We start from the raw sequence: 22,247 nt of genomic DNA, 5'->3' as shown, positions 1-22,247 counted from the left end.
GCCAAAACAGCACACAGCAGGATCAATTGGAAAAAAAGGTTTGTCTGCAATTCCTGTTTCCTGTGTTGCCATCCACAGTGCAATTAATAAGGGATTGAACAGTCTAAAATGAAATCTCTCTTGCCCTCTTCCATTTCTGATTGATTTTACAAACCCACTGTGCAAAAGCCAGAACAGCCTCAGTTCAGAGGCTCTCTGCATTTCTGACTTCTTAAAAACCCTGTAATTGTCCCAGTGCTGCAGGAGTGCAGGCCAACCTGAGCATTTCCAAGCAGGGTGGATGCCAGAACAATGCTTAAGCTCCAGACTCAGCCAGGTCCAAAAGCAGCTCCTTGCATCTGAGCAGAGCCACTCTGCAGTCAATGGTGAGCTGGTGCTTAAGCCCAAGGCAGAAGTCTGGTTTCTACAGTAAATTTCAGGTTCATGCTCCTCCTCTGGCAGGGTTTCTCTTGGATTGCTCTCTTGTTTTCCATCAGTCAAACTCTTTCGCTTTTTGGAGAATTGTGTTCTCTGCCATATGTCTACAGAATCCAAGTCCCAATATAAGTAACAGACACATCCTTCAAAGCAGCTGTAGAAAATCACCCAGACAGTTCATATACAGAAAAATTCCCTTCCTTCCCCCCTCAAGCTGGTGTAATGTAAACACCACAAGTGAGTAAATCTGGGTATAACAAAAAGCTGGAGGATGTGTGTGGAGGGAGAAGCACAAACTCCAAGGAGGAGCTCTGAATGCTCCATGCAGAGCCTTGTCCCACGTTGTGGAACGTGCTCTGAAGAACTCTCAATCCACCAGAGGGATGCTGGAGAGGAACTCTGCACTCAGTGCCTGATATTATCCCTTAGCCTGGCTACCATTAGCCAGACTACAAGCCCAGAAATGTCAGAGTGAGACTTTCCTGGCTCTGCCACTAACCTGGAGAGCAATCCCCTACCTGCAAGGAGCTGGGGGTTCCCAGGAGGAGGGGATTTGAGAGCATTTTGCTAACTCTGGGCTACTCTACAAGCACAGGGAATTAGTGCCAGTGACCACCTAAAGCAGGAGCAAGAGCTCTCCTGGATTTCCAGGAGCAGAGGTCCTGCCTGCCCAGAAGCCTCTCAGTCATTCCCTGGGCTGAGCTTTGAACTCCCCTCTCCTGCCTGTTCCGTGAGCCAAGCTCAGAATAACCTGGGAGAAGCAGGCAGAGCAGTGCAGGACAAGATGTGATAAATGCAGCAGACACCTGCTTTGCAAGGTCTGCAGAGTGCTGGGCACAGGAATTTCACTGCTCAGGGCAGCAGAGCCCCCAGGACTGCACAGCCTCGGGAGGATCCACAGAAATCTTACACAGAAAATTCAGGTGCCTCTTCCCCACCTCTCAGCCCTTACTTTGTCTTCCTTTGAAGAGATCCTCCTTAACACCCATAATCAGAGCTCAGACTTGCATCATATCACAGCTGAAGTTTCAAAATATTTTCCATTTTCCCCTCTAGTTTTCAGATGTTTGTGAGTCTGTGAACTGTCACCCCATCAAAAGGATCATTAGCCTGAAGAAAGCATGCAACTTACTGAAAAATGTAATTGCATAACAAGCTGCTAAAGGAAGAAATTAAAGGAATAGCCTTGTGGTTATTGACCACATCCCTCATCAAGGCTAAGCCAGATTCCCAGGATCTATTTTTCAGCTCTTTAACCTGGGAAACTCAGTTCATGGGTATAATGGAGGAGGAAATGCAAGAGCATCTGACACTGAAAGCCTTTGGAGCACACAGGGAACAAACACAACCAGGCAGAGCCCTGGCAGGGAGCAGAAAGTGGAAAATTGTGAGAAGGATCCTGAAGTAAAATCTCAGGGATTGAATTCGAGATGTGAAGGACTGTGTGGGAAATGTACAGACCCCCAAAACTCCTAAATTGCCCAGATTGCCTGGACCTGACCAGGTGTGTTTATAAACACAGGGTAATTCTGGATTTGCACTGTTGAATTCAGTAGAGGCCAGAGATGCTTTGGGCATGGCCAAAAAACATTTCAGCCCCTCTGGGGTCATTTGTTTTCTGTAACTTCCCAAAGCTCAGTCCCCAAGGCCACTGACCCTGCCCTGTCCTGCTCTAATGCTCTGCTCCTCCCAAAACCTCATCTTCCCAACTCCCTAAGAATGCAGAGAATTTATTAAAGCACCATTCAAGGGTTTATCACTTCAAAATAATGCCAACAAAGCCAATGCCTCTTGATACACGCTTGCATATGGATTTTTTGTTGTGGCCTAGAAATCTTATGGCTCATTTCACACTCCTGAGCAGAAGACCATAAGCTGGATGTCAATAAGACATTTCATTTGTAAGAAAGACTTATAAATGCAGTTGTTTAAACAGAGGGTTTGCTAGATGGAGTGTCTGTGCAAAAGTGCTGAGCTACACAAGTGCCCCTGAGAAAAAGCATCTGGACACATCTCAAATTCTACCCTCCCTTTAGGGCAGAAATAAATCAGAGAAGGAGCCCTGAAAAGCTCAGGTCAAATGTGCCTTCCAGCCTGAAACCTCTGCTGTGCAGTGTGTCCAAACCTCCTGAAGGAGGGGATTGTGTCCTGGGGCAGAGGAGCTCCCTCCTTTACTGACCCCAGCACAGCAGTGAGCAGGGGCTGCACAAAAATAACAGCAGAAAATCAGGAGTCTCTTGCCAGGGGCAGCTGGATACCAAAGTGCTGGAGCATCCACAGAGTCCTGACAAGCCCTGAAACCCCTTGAGATTCCTGGGCACCTCCAGAGCCAGGGACTCACTGGCTGTGAGGGTTTAACACAACTTGTGATTTACACAGCTGACCCTTCACGTCTCAGAAATGCATCTTTAAGGCAAGGCAGAATGTTTTTCTCAGATGAAGGGGGTGGTTGGTTTGGCCCCTTTGCCATGGCAGATTTTGGGTTTGTGACCAGGGGACACACAAACTGCACCTTCTGCTCCCTCCCTGAGGCTCCTCCAGCCAAGTGACCCTCACCTTCCACAAACAAAATAATCCTGTCTGTTTGTGTTTATGGCTAAACTTTTCCAGCCCTACTCACATCTTTAATTGTTTCTGGGCACAATGGTCTCAACAGTTTCATGAGGAAAATGTGACTCACTGACTTCTTGCAAAATGTTTCTGCTGGTGTTTAGTGCTTTAAGTCAGTGCCATGTTTTTGTGTTAGCATCTCTGAGACGTGAGTCCTGGGGGAGGATTCCTGCTTCCCTGGAGTTTGTAGTGACACTTTCTCCTGGCTGTGCTCCTGCACAAGCTGCTCCCTCACTGTCTGTCTGTCTGTCAGCCTGGACAGAACTCCAGACCAGACCAGACCTGCCCCTGGGCTCTGCTGCTCCTCCCTGGCTCCTCAGCCAGGCTGAGACCAAGCAAATCACTGTAGGAAATAAACACAATTACTGACACACATCAGCTGTGAGTAACTTCAGTGCTGAGGCTCAGCTTTGTGACTGTGGATAAAATCAGGATAATTCACCTTCCCCTGTGCAAACCTTCTCCTTCCACTTTTAGACCCTTTTTATTCTTACACATAATTTCATTTGTAAATATTGCACTCAGTTTACTTGGAAAGACAAGAGAGCCATTTTATCTTCTAGCTGTGGGAACCAGAGTTGATTTCATTTCGGATTATCACAGCACAGTTCTTAATTCAGTATCTGGGAAGCCCAACAGTTTATTGGAGGGGCTGGAGCCTTCCTGCTAAAATCTGGGGCTTGGATTTGTGCCTTTCAGAGATTCCTGGTGGATTCATGCACTGCAGAGCACATAAGCTTATTGCAGAGCTACCACCTGGAATTTATGTCTTTTATAGACAAGGTTTTATAAAATTCATGACAGCCAAACAGAGGTGGATTGGGCTGTGCTGGTTCTGCACCATCTCTGCTGAAACTCAGCTTTCACTGCAGAGCTTCAGGGCAGGAACATTCAGAGCCTTCTGAGACCTTCTCTGGACCTCAGGAACGAGCTGTGATTCCAGCTAATCACCAGCTGGTCCAGAAGAAAGTCAGTCAAAGCTGTTGGTTTTCATTCTGCTTCCTTGAATTAATTATAAATTCTAACAAAATAAGAGTTTTGCTGCTACAACTGCCTGAGGATCAGGGTTTTATCTGAAAGAAATATCTACTGTAGCACTGGAAAAGAATCCTAGCACAATTACACCAAAAATCTTTAGCATAAATTAAGTTTAAGACTGATTCTGCAAACTGGGCTATGTTTGCTTACCATCACATTGATGTAATCACAATTATTTTTCTTCTTCAAAACACAGGGACAATGGGGTTGAGCCAGTGAAGGTTTTGTGATGTCAGTGAGGAGTAGGTGGGAATGTCTGAGCCTGGGCAGTGCTGGATGTGTGAAGAGCCCAGAGAGGTGATGATGTCCTGCCCAACCCTGGCATCTGAGCGTGAGGAGGGCTGGAAAAAGGCTGGAAAAAGGCTGGAAAAAGGCTGGGTGAAGCAGGGGGGACGTGACCCTTTGGGCACAGCCTGAATCCACTGGGAAAATCCACTCTGAGTTTATTCTCTGCTCTCCAACATTCCTCAGGAAAACCATTGACCTCAGGAGCAATGTCTACTGTGTTGCATAAACATTCCAAATTTATCATCCAGACCCCTTGCAGTTTAAGTGGTTTGACAAACATTCTATTTCTCCAGCTATGGATAGAACTAAAACGATTTATCTTTCAAAAGAAGAAATATTATTTGAATTAGGGAGACACACAGTTCTCAGGATGCATCTCAAAATGGGCATTTTAACACATCACACCCAAAGAGGGATCTTTGCTTCACACAAATCCTGCCTGTGGCAGGAACTGCCAGCACAGGGATTGCCAGCAGAGTCTGGGCAGGTTTGGGGTAATTCCCTGTGCCTGTCACTGCTGGGACTGCCCCACACAGGGCAGAGCCTGTGGGCTTGAGATGGACTTTTATCTGCTAAAACAGATTTGTGACAGGGGAGAGAAGGGTCACAAACAGCTTCCACCCTTCCTCAGACTTTTCTGCTGGGTTAAGATTGAGCAATGTGAGCCATTACATCACATTCTGCTGTGGATGGAATATTCCTCTCCCTGTGGAGCTGCACATGTTCCACAGAACTCTTTGACCTAACTCTGTGTAGCTCAGATTGTGAGCTGGGCCCTCTACCCTGCACCTCTTACATCTGCCAGGTCCTGTTTTGAAAATGTCAAATGATTCAGGAATAGAATCCCACTCTCATAGGTGCTTTAGGCTCTTAACAGCTAATTCAATTGATTTTTAATAGGAACTGCATTCAGAGCTTGCATTATTTAGAGAGACAGGACTTCAGTGTGTAACTAGTTTTGGTACTTTTGCAAATTTCTTCTATGCAGATTCAGCTCTTGAATATATATTTAAATTCTGACATACTTTTCTCCTAGCCATACTTAAGCCATTAAAAGAAAATCAGATAAACAGCTTTGATCCAAGTTATTGCTTTACTCATTAGTCTCTCCTGTAGCTTCATGCCAGCTTCTGGAAATGGCATTTTGGAGTCCAGGCTTCCCAGGCTGCATAAATGTGAATATCACAGGCAGTGCTCCCAGACAGCTTGTCCCATGCTGGAGGTCAGGTCTGATGGCCCCATTCTGGGGGTTCTTTGAACACAGCACTCAGATTTCAAGCCCAGGGTGAGCTGCTCTCCAAGCCTGCACCCCAAATGTTCCTGTAATTCCCATCAGCTTCCCTCAGTGAGTGTGCACCAGAGGAAATCCATCAGCCATTTATTCCACATTCCCAGCAGAATGCAGCAGCCCTGACCTGGTGAATGAGCTGGAAATGATTTTCCAAGATGTGATGCCAGGGAGCCCTGGGGGGCTCAGCAAGGACCAGCCCAGGGACTGAGCCCCTTTCCCTCAGGGATTGTGGCTCAGGGGGTCACAGCTGGCTGGAACCCACTGTGGCCTTTAGGACCAGGAAAAGCCAAAGGAAAACTTGCCAGGCAGCAGCAGCTGAGCCCCAGGGACCAGTGGAACACCCCCCGTGTCCCTGCTGTGCCTGAGTGTGCCACAAACAGACTCCAGTGTGATCCTGCCTCCACCAGCCCATCCCAGATTAATTAGGGCATGAGGAAGGTCCCTCAGCTCAGCCCCAGGGCTCTGCAAAGCCCCAAGGCCAAGTTCAATGGCAGCACCATGGTGGACAGATAAATGCTTTGATTGTTACACTGAGAAGGGTGTTTAACCAAATCAAGTGACAAACTTGCAGCAAAAGGGAAATCTGATGTCCAACAGCATGGGGAGTGTAATTTGTTATCTTAGAACTGTCACAACATCCTGCTGCTTCTGAAGTGGGACAAACCTGTGTCATTGACCTGTCTGAGCAGGAAAATTGTCCCTTTAATAAGAATTGAACCATCCAGCCCCTTCCTGTGGCAACCATGGTTTGTCCCACAAATGTTAACAGGATCATCTTGTGCCCCAGAAATAAAGTTGCTAAGCTAGGATCAGTATCCCAAAGAACATTGGAAAAAGAGGAAAATATATAAAATTTGATAGAAGAGAAAAATAGAGGGGACAGAAGGTTTGTGCTTTAAAGCCAAATATTGTGGAAAAAAACAAGAACTTTGAATGCATGTGGGTATATCTGTACTTTTCCCTTCACTTCTTACCAGCTCCTAATACACATGCTCTGACATTCATGGCCTGCACTTTTTATTTGGTTACTCTCTGCTTTTATTTGCTTTGGGCTTGTTTTTAATGAGGTGAACTTTGCACAGCCCAGCTCTAGCTCCTATAAAATCTGTGTCTTAAATGACCAGATTTAGTGATTTTTCTGTGGAGAGAGAAAGCCCTCCATGCTAACCACAGACTGTGCTTGGATCCAGATGTCTCAGCCCCTTCAAACTGAGCTAATGAGGGCAGGGATGTGGGCAGGGAGATCCTGCCTGGCCTTGCCTCTGGAATTATGGAAAGAGAGCAAAGCCTGCTGCTTCCACTGAAGGGAGAGGCAGGAGGATGGTGATTCCTCCAGGAGGATGGTGATTCCCCCAGGAGGATGATAATTCCCCCCAGGAGGATGGTGATTCCTCCAGGAGGATGGTGATCCCCCCAGGAGGATGGTGATTCCCCCAGGAGGATGGTGATTCCCCCAGAAGGATGATAATTCCCCCCAGGAGGATGATAATTCCCTCAGGAGGATGGTGATTCCCCCAGGAGGATGGTGATTCCCCCAGGAGGATGATAATTCATCCAGGAGGATGGTGATCCCCCCAGGATGATAATTCGCCCCAGGAGGATGGTGATTCCCTCAGGAGGATGCTGATCCCCCCAGGAGGATGATAATACCCCCAGGAGGATGGTGATTCCTCCAGGAGGATGATAATCCCCCCAGGATGATGATAATCCCCCCAGGAGGATGGTGATTTCCCCAGGATGATGATAATTCCCCCAGGAGGAAAACCTGCAGTGCTGCCCCTGCTCAGAGGCAGCTGCACCCCAGCCCTGCTCATCCCAATCCCTCTGCCCTTACCCCAGCCAGGGACCCCCAGGGATGGAGCTGCCCTGGCTCTGTCCCACCCTTGCACAAGCCCTGGGGCACCTCTGCATCCAGCAGCTCTGAAGGGACTCTGAATTACTCCTCTCAAGGCATTTATAAAACATCATTACACCAATTCTTGAGGAAACCATCACTTCTGAGAGAAATCTGACTAAACAAGAACTTTTTTTTTAAACTACCTTTGCCCATCAGTGTGTTTTTAAATTATAAAGAGTCCTCTGCTGCTAGTTCAGAAAGAGAGAAGGTTTTTAGGACCATCACTTCTCTGCCCAGTCTTGCTCCCATCAGAGTCACTGGGAGCATTGCCATCACTTCAGAGATGATCAACGAGACCTTGGAGGTCTTGATTTGGCACTCAAACTGGAAAAATACATAAGTGTGGCTTTTTTTTTTCTTTTCTAGAAAAGATGCATCAGATTCTCCCTCTGGTGCCTAGCTTAAGCTTCTTTAAAACAATGACTTTGATTTGTTTTTGTGTGTTCCTCATCAGTCCTTTCCTGCAGTGTGGAGCAGGTCCCTTGCACTGAGCCACAGCAGCAAAAAGGAATTTTCTGCTGAATAAACCCTTGTGAGACTCAGTCATTACATGCAGAGAAAACTGGGTTTAGTGGGGCCCTAGCTCCCCTGAGGACTCCCATAATATAAATTATTAATAATAAAAATAAACATTGGCTAGCTTGAACCTCTCTTCATTCCCTTAGAGCTTATTTTTGTGATGGAATTAGCTAAATAAAGCCCACTTGAAAGAATGTTTAATTGCAAACTATCCAAAGAAAACAAAATGGAACTAATTGGTTCTTAGATATTAAACATTCAACAGGAGATGCTTTGGAAACAGCTGAAAGACTAATGAGCATTAGGACACAAACAGAGCAGTGAGCAGCTGAGGAAAATGCAGTCTGAACTGGACTACATTTACTTTTAAACCAGATATTCAAGTTTAGTCAGTCTGGCCCTGCCTAGGAGACAGCTTTGGGTTGTTTCAAGCCTAAACAGAGTCACAGCAACACTCTGAAAGGTTATAAAATCAGAGGAGGCAAACAAAGTGCTGACTTTGCCCAGGAAACACTGCAAAACCTTCAGTGGCTGCTGCTTCCTGCAGTGTCCCTAAAATCCCTCCAGCCTGCAGGACACATCCTAGCAAGGGCTGCTTCAAGTGGTTTTTCCTGAGCTGTTGTTTTCCTGCAGGTCTGGCAGGGAGGGCTCCCAGAACCAGTTCTGGCAGCAGGAGAGTGGCTCTGAGATCTGCCTTGCCCTCCTTCAGCCCTGGGCTCTTGCTGCTGCTGCTGAGCTCGAGCATTTCACAGGCAGCAAACAGAAAGGATCTGTTTGCTCATGTGAAAACTCCCTTTTCATTTCCATTAGAAGTTAAATCGTTGCCACACTTATTTCAGAAGTTTTTCTAGCAAGACTGGGAAGTGATGGCTCTGACTGAAATTTGCAAACAAGAAAAAACTATTAAAACATATATTAAAAGGGAGCAAGAAGCAGATAAGTTATAACAAAAATCATACCATAAAGACAATTTTAAAAAGCAATTAGTGGTAGAAGAATTTTTCTCTGCAGTGAAATCAGACTGGTGCTCAGCCACTGGAGGAGCACTGTCTCATCAGCAACATGTTTTTACTTTCCCACTTATCAGTGACTGACAGTGGGGAGGCCTCTGCCAGAGATAACAAATTCCTGGAAATGTCAGGGCCCCCAGAACACCCAGCCCAAGCACACGAGAGCTGCTCACTGCAAGAAGGGCAGACACAACTGGAAGTGCTAAGCAGAAGTTGCTCAGCAGGATCAGTCAAGATCAAACCACTTAAAGGTTTAGGCCAAAGGCTAATGTAATTTAAGGTCCCTTGAAATGTTATGAATACCATCAACAAGCACGGCCAGAGTCACTCATGGAAATGCATTTCAGCTTTCTGCACAAAAAAAAAAATCAATCAGCTCTCTGTCTCAGACTTCTTCAAAGACTCTGAACCCAATTGTTTGTTCCCTGAGGACCCAAAGCTTTTACTGCAGCTACCACATCTGCTTAGTGTTTCCTATTTTTCAGCATCACAAGGAGCTGTTCTTAGACCTTGGGCTGCCTCACTCAGCATCCATGGAGAGTGAAGTTCTGAGCCCTCTGGTGATGCTCTGCAGAGCTGCCAAGGACAGTGCACAGAGCTGGACCTTCCTGGCAGAAAAACACCCTGGGGTCATCTTCAAAACTCAGAAATGGACGTTCAGATACTAAACATATTGACAAGTGATTGCAGCAACACACTGATGCAGAGCAGGGCTGCATGCAGGCTCTGACACAGCTCCAGCACAGGGCAGGCAGTGCATCCCAGCTTCCCACAGAAACGAGCTCTGCTCCATCTGACTTGGCTTCCCCAAGAGAGATGTTTTACAAGAAGATACAGTTTTACTGCATTGTAAACAGAATTCGACAATTACAGGTCAAAGGATTCTCACTTACAGCTTCAAATGAAACGAAAAGTAGTCAAATTCATACACACACACGGGGAAAAGACTCATCGTGTGTTCCTGCAGCTCTGGGGAACAGCACAGGAGTTCTGTGAACTGGAGACCTCACCCAAAGATGCAGAGTGTGTTCCCACCCAAAGCCTTCTGCAGAGCATGTTCTCCTTACAGTTGTGGTTTTGTTCTTGAAGAACCCAAGCCCAAGCAATTTGCAGATACTTTGCATTGCTGCTGAGATGTTTTGCACTTCTGCTGTTTGTTTACAAGGATGCCCCACAGATTTTCTAAGGTTATTTAAATTCTTCTCGTTTGTTAACAAATGACGTTGTTGCACAAGGCATTGGCATGTGAAGCCTTCAGGAAGAGGGAGAGGCACAGCTGAGCCCTGCTGGAATCAGGAAGGAGCTGCAGTGACCTCAGAGCTGCACAGAGGGCAGGTCCATTGTGCACTGCCTGACTGAAGGAACATTTCTGTGTCAGGACTCTTCACCTTCCAGCTCAGAGTCTGGGGACAGACACCAGGGACACATTTCCATCCAGCCTGGGCACTTGGCACTGCACTAACAGCACTAAGAAATGAGCAGCTGCATTTACAGCAAACACAGCCCTGCAGGAGCCAAAGCCAGGCATTTCCATGGGATCCATCCAATGCTCCTCTCTGCTCTGCCACTGTACAAAACCAGCCCTCCAACCTGCTACAGACCTGCCAAACTGCAGAAAAGCCAATGAACCTTCTCACAGACCAAGCCTCAGCCACATCCATGCGCTGGGGCAATGATGGCTCCAGCAGCTGCTTTTGGAATATCCCTTTGGAAAATCCGATTTTAGCTTTACAGATCTCATCAAACAAAATCCTTCCTTATAACCCGGAGAAATCTTCTGAACTCTTTCTGTAAGATTTCAGTGACACAATGAAACATTTCAGAAATTCAGTGCACAGGGAAACTGAAGGTTATTGAGGTGGTGCTTCCTCTGCACTAGTAAAAGTACAAACCTATTCACATTAAACAGCAAACATTCAGATTTTAAAGCACACTGAGGCCTTGGAATTGCCTCCCTGTTTATCTGTTCATACCCAGCATTGGAAAATGATATTTCACTTTTCAAGTCTGTAGCCATTTCAATTATAAAACAGAGGTTATGTAAGTGCAGAGAATTATGGAAAAATATAAGAGGAAAGCACATAGTTTTAAAATTCATCTGAATAACTCCAGTACAGCTGAACTGACATTATTCACACTTTCCAGTCTTAGTCAATACTGGATTGAAACCAAGCACAAGACATTTCAGGCCCAAAGGAGGTTTTTAAGAAAATCCCAAGTACCTATATTTCCAGTTTACAGTGCCTGTCTGGGAAAGCTCAGGAGCCTGAGGAAACACTGAGCTCCTCTCATGGGATCAAAGCAGAGATGGGAACTCATTAAGGACACCTTGGACCAGCTGGTTGCACCCAGAGGGCTCCCAGAGCAGAGAGCTGGTGCTGGGGTGTGCCAGGATGCAGCTCTGAGCTCATTTCACACTGCAAGCTCAGCTCCAGCTCTGCATTCCTTCCCCAGCCTGGGCTGGAGCTCTGCCTGCAGAAGGAATGCAAGGCAGGAATCAGTTTCTTATCGGCCTGGCAGATCTTGCTGGGTGATGTGATGCTGTGGAGCTGCCAGAACTCCAATGTGGGACATGGCATGCAGCCTTGCTCCAGAGATTTCAGCCCAGAGCCCTGGCAGGACTCTTGGAGTAAGGCAAAGCTGCTTTCTGAAGCAAAAGCAACTGCTCCCAACTCGGGGATACCTGGATGTGTTTCTGTTATAAACAATTTTCATCGAAGGAAAAGGGAAGAGCCCACATTTGTATAAGAATGAGTAAAAAATGGTGTATGTCCAGACTGAGGGGCATTTGAAAGCCTGGCTATAAGAAAATAGATTTAATAATCTTAAATCTCACAGAGGGGAATACTAAAGACACAAATAAGGACAGGAGGTTTCTCAGGATAACCCTGGGTGTCCATTCCCTCCCAAATCATGGGCAGCATCCTGCACACAACTGCACAGGGCAAAATCCTTCCACCACTCCAAAGAGACCCAAACTCCACCTTGGCTTTTGGTGAGATGAACCAGCTATGGCCCTTCAGCAGTATTTCAAAATGTGCAGGGACAAAGACCTCCCAAAGGCAAAGAGCTGTGGGAATGAGGCTCTTTGTGTGTGCACTGTGGCCTTTGGGGAATTTGGCCAAGGCTGGGACTTTCCTCTCATCACTCCCCCCAACCAGAATGCAAACCTGGAGGATAAAATGCTGTGCTGTGGTCAAAAATGTCAAAAGGACATATTAAGGTAATTCACATTGCATTTTGTTTAGAAAAATATTTTCCTAAGAGCAGAGAAAAGAATGTGTTGAATAGAGCATCCACTGTTTTGAGAGAAAGAAATGCTAGCTAAAATCAAGGGCTTGGGCTACTTTAAGGCTTCCTAGGCAAGATTAAATCAAAATATTTCCTGTAAACATTCCCTCTTTTCATCAGCATGTCAGTTGTAGTAAGGAGAATGTGATCCTAATTCTCAGCATCAAAATCTGGGATAACTTTATAAACTCAAGTGTTTTCTTACTTTCACAGAAACAACTGTGACTGGAAATATTTTCCAAAGCATGTTGCAAGTGGAGGTAAGTAAATCAGCTAGCACACAGCACATTTTTGAAGGAAAAAAAGTTTCTAAAAATGAATCAGGATTTAATAAAAAATGTCTCTGAGGTAAGTCATGCCCATAATAGAATATTTTTCAATTTTCAACCCTGTACAGAGAATTTTAAACCACTAGCAGATGTACAAAACAAAAGCAAAATTGTCCCTCATTCTCTGCTGTGCACACACATAGATAGAAACAGGGAAACCAAGCAGAGGCTCCAAACATTTTCCACAAGAAAGACAATTTGCTCACAATTCCTTCTCCCTTTAAATGGTTTCTGTGGCAACACATCTGGTGCTGTAGTTCTGGGCCAGAACATTAACTGTCCTGAAAGAAGAAAGTTTTGTTGTTCTGTCTGCAGGAAGGTGAACAGAGAGAGATCTGTGCACACATAACCAGCCCAGCCCTCCTGCCCTGCCAGGCACACACAGCACCAGCCAGGGCATTTGGGCAGAGTCAGAAATGTGAATTTAGAGCATATCAGCAATGCTTAGAGAGAACTCCCATCCCTAAGCCAGGGGTTAGTAAAAATAGAACTATGAGTGCTTTAAATGATCCAAGGGGAAGGAGGTTCATTCCTAACCCTGACTGTCCCCATGGAAAGGAGCAGGGGTGCTGATTTCTGATTTCTGCTCTGCTGTGCACAGTGACATTGCATTGTCACCATCTCACACTCTCCAAAACTCCCCAAGGTCTGTAAAGCTCAGCTGCCCTGGAGGAGTCACCCCTCCCAGAACCACAGAATCCTTCAAGTTGGAAAAACCTCCCAGAACATCCAGGCTGTGCCTGATCCCCACCCTGCCCCAGCTCTGCAGCCCCTCCAGGGACACCTCCAGGGATGGGACCCAAACCTCCCCTGCCACCCTTTCAGTGAAAAAATTCTTCCCCTGGGCTGCACCAATAGATTTCACATTATGGAAATAATGGAAGTAGATTTTTGCTACTTCATCAAGAAGATGGGGGATGGATTCATGGAAAGAATATATCTGATGAGCAATAAAATGCCACTGACACAATTACTGTCCCAATAATAATTGCATATGTTCTCCATAAAATAGTTTTTATTATCTAATTTGAAACAGCTAAATTCACATCTAGAGCAGTTATATAAAAATCTGTTTGCTAACTACACTTAAGAGTATTTCTGTATTAATGGCAAGATCATCTTAGTGTTCTGATCTTCTAAACTACTGGTGATTAAATGCCTTGTCTGTGTGAAAACCAAGATTTTGCCCTAAAAAGTTGAATGGAATAAAAATGATCATTTTCAGGCATTCTGTCTTTGAAGACACACTGGTTTAAAGCAGTCTGTCCTCGGGGAGAATAAACTGGCAGCAGAAATGGAAAAGTTGAAAAAAAGGAAGTGGATAAAAGCTGGTATTTAATAAATCTGTGTGTCCCTCTTGTGCTCCCAGAGGCAGCAGCAGGGTGGGAGCTGCAGCCAGGCCCTGAGCACCTGTGGCCATGGAAGGCCTGATGTCCCCTGCACGACTCACTGGCTGGAATTTTGGATGGTCACCAGGCAATCACCTTCCAAAATCCAGTGCTGGCCAACAACAGTCTGGACCATTCAACTCTGTCTGTTCCCTCCTTCTCAGCCTTTTGGCTAAGATCAAGTCTTAGATTTAAATAATATTAAACCTGCTATTTGACACAAATTATCTCCTTCACTTCCAGTATTTCTATTTATTTCATCCAAATGGAAAAAATTAATAACCCTTCCAAGACAGTTCCCTTCTCTTGCTTTATCTTGGATAACTTTCTATAGGCAGAACCTCTGCATTGTCCTGCTGCTCTGTAATCCCACATTGTCACTCTGGGGTGTGACATGAGGATCAGAACTTTCCCCTCCCACAGACTGAGCCTGGTTCCCCTTTCTCACCAGAGGGGTTCTATTGCACTTCTGACTGTATATGAGGATAAGGCAAAGGAGCATTTGTGAAGGAATTGGCTGCAGAAGGAAATAAAGTGACATTCAAGTGGAATAAAGTGGCATTACAGTGAATTTGTGAAGGAATTGGCTGCAGAAGTAACATTCAAGTGAATAAAGTGACAGTGAGTGTGCTGTTACAGGATCCCAGCTCCCAGCCTGGATTGTTCCTCAGGCACAACCTGCAGCTGCTCTTTGTCCTGACAGAAGGAACCCATCCCATCCTTCCCCATCCCTGGGGAGCCCCTCACAATTCCCTGCTCTGGGCTGTGACAGAGCCCCCTGCAGCCCCTGCAGCCCCCAGGATGGAGCTCAGGATCCAGGGAGCCCCTCCATTCCTCCAAGGGTGTCCAGCTCTGCAGGAGAATGCTGAAGGCTCTTTGCTCACCACGTTTCTCTCAGAGCTGGGGCACAAAGGGGCTGTGCCTGCACCCCTCAGCAGCCCCAGCCCCTTTTGGCAGGGTGTGTGCAGCTTTTCCTGCACTGCTGCACGTGGTGCTTGTGTCACCCTGTGCAGGGAGGGATGGAGGGATGACACAGGAACCCAGCAGAGAGGGAGTTCAGCCACAGCATCTCTCCACTCAACATGCAATACTACCTCAGACACATTTTGCATTGTTTACTACCCTTGCAAATTATCTTCCTCTGCTTTTCTTGTTTTTAATTAAGTGCTTTAAAAAAAAAAAAAAAGTAAAGCACCTCATCAATAGGTGTAGCTCCAATTTTGCAGCTGTGAAAACACAGGTATGGATGGATTAAGTCTTGATCCCAACAAAGGAAATGACTGAATCAAGAGTTTGCGTACTGGTGCTGGTTCAATACCCAAGAAATAGCTCCAGAAATTTATAACCTTATTTTTCAAATTCCTTCAAGTTTCTTTGGTTGATGAACAACCCTATTTCCATATGGCCCAACTTATTTAAAACACTTTTTAAAGGGGGAAATTAAACTCTGTCTGAATCAAAATGTAACTGGGCTGTGACTCAAAACCTCAACTTGTATTTACACGAATAAGCAATTAAAAAAAAAAAAAAAAAAAAAAAAGAAAACCAAATAAGATGTAATCTTTGCACAGACGAAAAGAGTTAACTAAAATATAACCAGATCATACAACGACACCTCCAAAAGGCAAAATCTACACCTCATCCTGCTCCCCTCACTGTTTCACCTGCTCCAGCCAGGTTCTCTCCTGCCGGGGCTTCCGGGCTGTTTCCTGCCGGGAATGCCTTCACCCGGGATAAAAACCTCCCGAGCCTCTCTCGAGGCTGCAGCCTCTGCACGAGTGCCGGCATCCTTTGAGGATTGCCCACTTGGAGATGCTCGCTGCCCCACAGGGGACTGCATCCCCCAGAAGTGACCACATCCCTCTAGAGGTGACCATATCCCTCCAGAAATGATCGTATCCCTTCAGAAGTGACCTTATCCCCCAGAGGTGATGACATGCCCCTGGAAGTGACCATATCCTTCCAAAGGTGACCATACCCCTCCACAGGTGACCGTATCCCTCCAGAAGTGACCATATTCCTCCAGAGGCGACCGTATCCCCCAGAAGTGACTGTATCCCTCCAGAAGTGACCGTATCCCCGCAGGTGACCGGGTCCCGGCTCGGGTGTCCCATCCCCGCCGGTTCCGGTGCCCCGCCCGTGCCCAGGTGTGTCCCTACCTGTGCCCACCTGCGCTCAGCCCGGCGGGCGCGCAGCGCGGCTCGGCTCGGTGCCGTGGCGGCTGTCGCGGCTGTCGCGGCTGTCGCGGCGGGTCCGGGCGCTCGGGAGGGCCCCGACAGCCGCCGCTTATCGCCGCTTATCGCCGCGTATCGCCGCCCAGCCGGGCTCCGCTTCCAGGAAGCCGCGGCTCCGGAGCGCTCGTTTGCCGCTGGATGCCGCGGGCTCGTCCCGCTCGCTGCTTCCCTTCTCCCTCCCTCCTTCCCTCCTTCCCTCCCTCCTTCCCTCGCTCCCCCCCCGACCCCCCTGGTGCTGGCAGGGGGGCTGGGATCGCTGCGGCTCCAGCACATGCCGAGCGGGCGGTCACGGCCCGGACCCTCTGCTGTTCGTCAGGAGCATCCCCGGCGCTCCCTGCTCGCTCCAGCTGGGCAGGGACAGCGACAGCGGCAGCGACAGTGGCGGCGACTGCGACAGCGACAGTCCGGCACAGCCCGCTAATTCCGTCCTTGCCCCCCCGCTAATTCCGCCCAGTTCTTACCCCTCCTGCCTTTGCTGCCGTGCCCAGATCCCGCCTGTCCCACCTTCCCATCCACCGCTCCCTCCTCCTCTGCCCTTACCCCACACTGCCTCTTCACCATCCCTTTAGAGAGTCCCTGCTCTTGCAGCCCTCGGTCATACAGTGCTAATTATCATCATCATCATCACCACCACCTCCATCACCATCATCATCTTCCACTCATCGCCTCCTGCCTTTCCCCATCCCGCCCTTCCATAGGTTTTGGCACTGAGATGTAATTTGCCCTCTTTGATGCTCTGTTGACCAAATCCTGCTCGAGTCCTTCCTGCTGCACCCTCCACTCACCTCCTCGCTCCCGGGGCAGGTACAGCTCCGTGGGACGAGCTCCCTTCAGCCAGCTCCGAGTCACCTGTCAGGTAATCCCGGCAGGAAGGTGAAGCTGCCATGGGAAAGCAGGCTGGGATGTCCCTGCTCCTGTCCCAGCCCGTGCCCACCCACACCCACACCTCTCTCCTGAACAATGCCTGCCCGGGCCTTCTGCAAACACCCCGCACAAACATGTCCCTGCCTGGGCACAGCACCTTGGCTCCTGCTCTGGCTCATCCACCTGCCATCTGCCCTGGTTTTCTGCAGCACTTCCCCGTGCTGACAGAGGACAGCACGGACACTCCCAGGGGGATGAGCTGACTGCTTGCAATCCGGCCATGCCCGTACCAGACCCTGATTAGCCATGGTGCTTGCTTGCCTTTGGACCAGGCTCTGCAGCATCCAGCACACACATCCTCCAACCCACCCCACTGCAGGAGCTGAGACACACAGGGAAGCTCTCCAGAGATCCCCTGCAAGAACCTCTCAGGCAGGCTGACTGTTTCCTTTCACAGTTCTTTATGAAGATGGCCAGGGTTGGTATTTTGCTGTGCACATGTTTGAAGGAAAGCTTTGAAGGAGGCAGAGGAAGATCTCTGGCACAGCTTGAGGGAAGTGACACACATGAAAGTGAGAGCAGTAAGACACAAAACCAGATGGGCAGATGGAGTTGCCTGCTCCAACAATTCGAGCACTGTGGGTTTTATTTGTGTTAGAAAGAATGGTGCTGAGATGCAAGGAAAGGTGGGGTTCACAGCAGGTCCTCAAAATGGCTGGGAGCACTGCAAATGGCAACGATGGCACACCATGGATGTCACAGCTGGGTACCTGGCAAACAAAGCAAGGAGATGCAAATCCATGGATTTGTACAGGCGAGTACATGACATTCCAACCATCCTAACTCCACCAACTCTTGACTTGGTTTTCCTGGTGTTTTGGGGGTATTTGGCAGGAAGAGTCCCCTCAGCAAATGCAGCTGCAGCTGTCCTGCTGCTCTGTGGTTTTCCAGGCTGGCAGCAGTGGCTGTGTGCCCCAGCCTCAGGCACAGGACGATGCCAGAGCAGCTCCTGCAGCTCAGCACAGGGCTGGGACACAGCTGCCACCGCAGCAGGTCCCACAGCAGGGCGGGGCACACTGGGACAAGCTGAAATCAGCTGGATTTGTAGGAGGGCATTTGTCACAGCACCGAATCTCTGCAGGAGCCCTGTGCAGCCAGTTGCCCAAAAAGCCATTACTGTTAATGCCATTTCCTCCTAACCAGGGGCCTTTTAACAGAATTCACAGAGCAGCCCCTCAGCAAACACCAATGACCAAGGTTCCCTCACTCCTGGTGCACATGTCCCCATTTACTTCAGCTGAGGAATGGCTTTGTGTGTTTTTATTCCAGTTTCTTTTTTATGATCTTCATTTGCTGTGTCTTCATCTGGTGTGTTTATGTGGCTGGTGCTTGGTTTTCATTATTTTTAACTGCATTTCAGATCATTTGCTCTATGGTTTTGTTCACATTCTCCTTTTCCACGAAATTCTAATAAAACACTTGGCTACAGATTTCCCAAATTGAATACTGATGTTTAGTGCAGCTAATTATGAAACTGGGTTCAAAGTGAGTTCTATAATGTAACAATTTACATATTCCTGAAAACAATGGACACAAACCTACAAATTATTGCTACAAGCTAGTTTCACATTCTTCTGGAATTTCCTTTAGAAATACATATGTTGAGTGTTCTCACGCATATGAAAAGCAGTAAATACTGCAGTGCTGGCACCACGATAATATTTACAGTGAGGAAATAAAACACACTCTGATGGGCCTCAGACTTTAAGGGACACAAAAAAATGCCAGTACGTTTCCTTCAAGATCTCAGAGCACTTTACAAAAGCCCTTCCCAAATTCAGCCACTCAACATCCATCAGGGTAAGCCAATGATACACAAAGATCATTTTGCAACAAAGCATTCACCGTGCTTGCAACAACATTACACATTTAGTGTTTCGGCATCAGCAGTGTTCTGGCATAATCAGATTAATCATAACTTTATTGTTCAAGTCCTGGATAAAGTAGGTTTTGTTTGTTTTCTAAATGGACCGGATTACAGGCAGCCAACGCTGCAGACCAGCCCACCCTTCTCAGGAAGATCCAGACTAAACTGACTTTTAGAAAGGCTGCTGTAAACCAGAACTCTGTTTATAAAAGCAAGAGCTAATAACTCAGTAGCTGGGCCTGTTACTGGGATCCTTTGCACCAGGCTGCCTTGGAGACACAATCATTCTTGCTGCTCTTAATGCAAGCAATATGTATGCCAACATTTGCCTGTGGCTCCACCCCACCCTTCTCTAGTTTGTATTTTTTTAATTTCAGGATGCTACTCACATCTCCATAATGTGGAGTAATGTGCATAGAAGTGGATTATCTCTCAGTCTGTCGATATATGGACCAGGAACTCTCATTGCTGTAACACAACAAACTGCAGAGCAGGTTCCAGCAAACCTTCCCTGCACAGAGCACTTCTCTGAGCCTCTGAGGGGGGGCTAGAGTGAGATTAAACTCTAAATACACAGAACATGATTGTTTTTCCCCCTTTGTGCATCTATCTGTGCTGGAGTTTTTAGCCCCTGGTATTATAACTCAGGAGGGAAACTGAGAGACCTGCCAACAGAAGCAGAGTGTCTTCTAAAACCTCAACACAACTGGGACAGTGGCTGAACTCACAGGATTCAGTCTTTCCAAATGTGACATGCATGGAAAAATTGAATTACTTTTCAAGACTCCTTGGCTTGTACTTCTGTAGTTTTACTTATGACCACTGCACCAGCACTATCTGGTTAATAAACAGGGGCACTTCTATTGCATTAATGTGAACATACCTGTCTGTTAACACCCTGGAACCTCACAGGGGGCTGGCTTGTGTGGATGGACACAAAAAACACTGAGACCAAAAAGCCTAATTTAACCTGGTTATCTAATTACAATAAAAGTTTCATATTTCCCCAAATTGTTCCTTATAATGGTTTTACATTTTCCTAAAATCTCGGTAACTTCATCTTACGATTGCAACAAGAAGTCTGTGACAAATCAAAGAAATCGAATGAGTGTGCAGCATCCCTGGGAATGTTGTCCCATCCCTGGAAGTGCTGCATCCCTGGAAATGCCCAAGGCCAGCTTGGTTGGGGCTTGGAGCAATCTGAGACAGTGGAAATTGTCCGTGGCAGGGGACGGAATGGGATGACCTTTAAGGTCCCTTCCAAACCGAGCCCTCTGTGATGTGATGAATGACATTTTAAAGCTCAGTAGGAGTGATGTGGTACAGCCATTACAAACACAGGTAAGGTGTGGGAGCAGTTACTGTTGCGGGCAGCCTGCTGCGGCCAAGGCGCTGTAACTAATGGAATTAATGGTGTCATTAATGGTGTCATCAGTGGTGTCATTAGTGGGGTAATTAATGGGGTAATTAATGGGGTGATTAGCGGACGTCGCTCCGGTCACTGCAGCCCCGGGTGACCGCACGGCGCGGGCTCAGCGCCCTCTGGCGGCGGCGGCTCCCGCTGCACCCGCGACAAAGCGGCGACAGTCGCGACAGCGGCGACAGCGGCGAGCCAAGAACGGCCAAACCCAGGGATTCCCTTCAAAATTCGAACCAGGTGTGCCATCCCCCTCTGTGCCTCACAAGCACAGCCCCTGCTCTCAGGCTGTGTGGCACTCCTGCGCGGCACCCAATAATAATTCAATCTCAACTAGCAATAGTTCATTATTTTACAAAAGCTGTCGTCATTTTTACAACCGGATGCAGGAACCATTTGCGAATTGAATTAATTGTCTCGGTCCCTGCCACGAGCTCCCCTCTTCACACGTTTGTGCCCCAGAAACGCAGGGCACAAACTCACTACAGCAGCTCTGAAAGAAGGCACATAAAAATCTTGGGAGCTCAGGAAAAAGTCTTGATGGTGCTTCTGGAACTGCACCTGCAAAAATGTGTGGCAGGAGGGATTTGGGCAGGAGAGCACAACCCAAACTCACAAAGGGAGGCTGAATAACCCCGAGTTCAGCCAGCACCTGGGGGACAGGGGACAGGGCACAGCACAGGTCACACCAGCTGGGGGACAGGCATTGTGGAACGGGAGCTGGTGTTTATAAAAAATTCAACTGGGGACTCCACACAGGCTGCTCCACTCTGACCTTGAGGTCTAGCAAGCACTGCTCGTGTACAAATGTTAATTTGTGGCAAAAGGCACAAGTGCTGGCAATTAAAAGTCTCAGATGTCACATTTATGAGGTGACAGTCACTAGCAGAGTGACTTTCTTCACAAATACTCATAACATGTTTTCCAGGTAAGCTCAACAGCAAAGCTTTTATTCTAAAAGGTTTATTAGGCAGAGCTTTTTATCTAAGAATATGACAAAAGTAAAACCCCAATCTGCACCAAACAGTGTTTAGAGTAAATTTTGCAACAATTATTCTTTTGATTTGCCCTTTTTTTTTTTTCCCCAAAAAATTCTGGACCAGGAATACTCAGTGAGTAGTGGAAAACCAAACCAGAAATGTTCAGGAATTCCTTGGTGTAAAGAAGCCCTGAAGTGTTACCTATTGACCTGGCCAGGTTTCCTCTGAGCACCTTGGGCAGGAGAGGTAAATCATTAAACCCACACACCAGAGCCAGTGTGAGGTGTCAGAACTGCCCTGTTTAAACAGGGGGAATTTCGAAGTGATTCAGAGTAATTCAGAGTCATTGGACACAAATGGATTACTAGAAGAAGGGGAAGAAAAAGCTTTAAAAGCTTTTCATTATTTTAGTTAGAAACTTCAGAGAGGTTAATGTATCACTACCAGCTTTTGACTTGCTAGGAAAGTATTTTCAGAAAACTTCATGAGTTTATCACTGGATCGAGTTTATAACTGGATTTATAACACACCTGAAACAAATGTTTCTTTGACAGGCAGCACAGTATGAAGGAAACCTTTCTCACAAAATCAGACAAAATAGAAGTACAAAATGAAAGAAAAAACCCAACCCCAGGAAACTATAAATATTTTATTGGGAAAGATCTCATGTATAAACTTTAAAAACAATCAATTCATTTTGTCACAGGCAGGTAAGTAAATATTGCGTCAAGGTAACAACTAAAGGTT

At 47.1% G+C, this 22,247-nt stretch overlaps 1 protein-coding gene and 1 long non-coding RNA gene across 5 annotated transcripts in view; one reads left to right on the top strand and one right to left on the bottom strand.

Moving 5' to 3' along the window:
• RIPOR3 (RIPOR family member 3) overlaps positions 1-16,600 on the bottom strand; it is a 43,108-nt gene extending 26,508 nt beyond the window's left edge. Inside the window, exon 1 of one of the 4 annotated variants that reach the window (XM_079321730.1) lies at positions 16,248-16,600. In XM_079321730.1, the coding sequence (XP_079177856.1) occupies positions 16,248-16,585 (338 nt within the window). In that variant the 5' untranslated portion in view covers positions 16,586-16,600. Of the gene's footprint in view, positions 1-16,237 lie in introns of all 4 variants that reach the window. The other 3 variants (XM_079321733.1, XM_079321731.1, XM_079321732.1) reach the window with 3 other exon arrangements.
• LOC306809855 overlaps positions 1-22,247 on the top strand; it is a 639,653-nt gene that overhangs the window by 100,793 nt on the left and 516,613 nt on the right. The gene's annotated exons all lie outside the window — the stretch shown is intronic.

Source organism: Erithacus rubecula (genome assembly GCF_903797595.1).
Source record: "Erithacus rubecula genome assembly, chromosome: 18".
Taxonomy (NCBI): domain Eukaryota; kingdom Metazoa; phylum Chordata; class Aves; order Passeriformes; family Muscicapidae; genus Erithacus; species Erithacus rubecula.
Note: the sequence above shows the minus strand (reverse complement) of the source record. Positions and strands in the feature narration are given on the sequence as shown.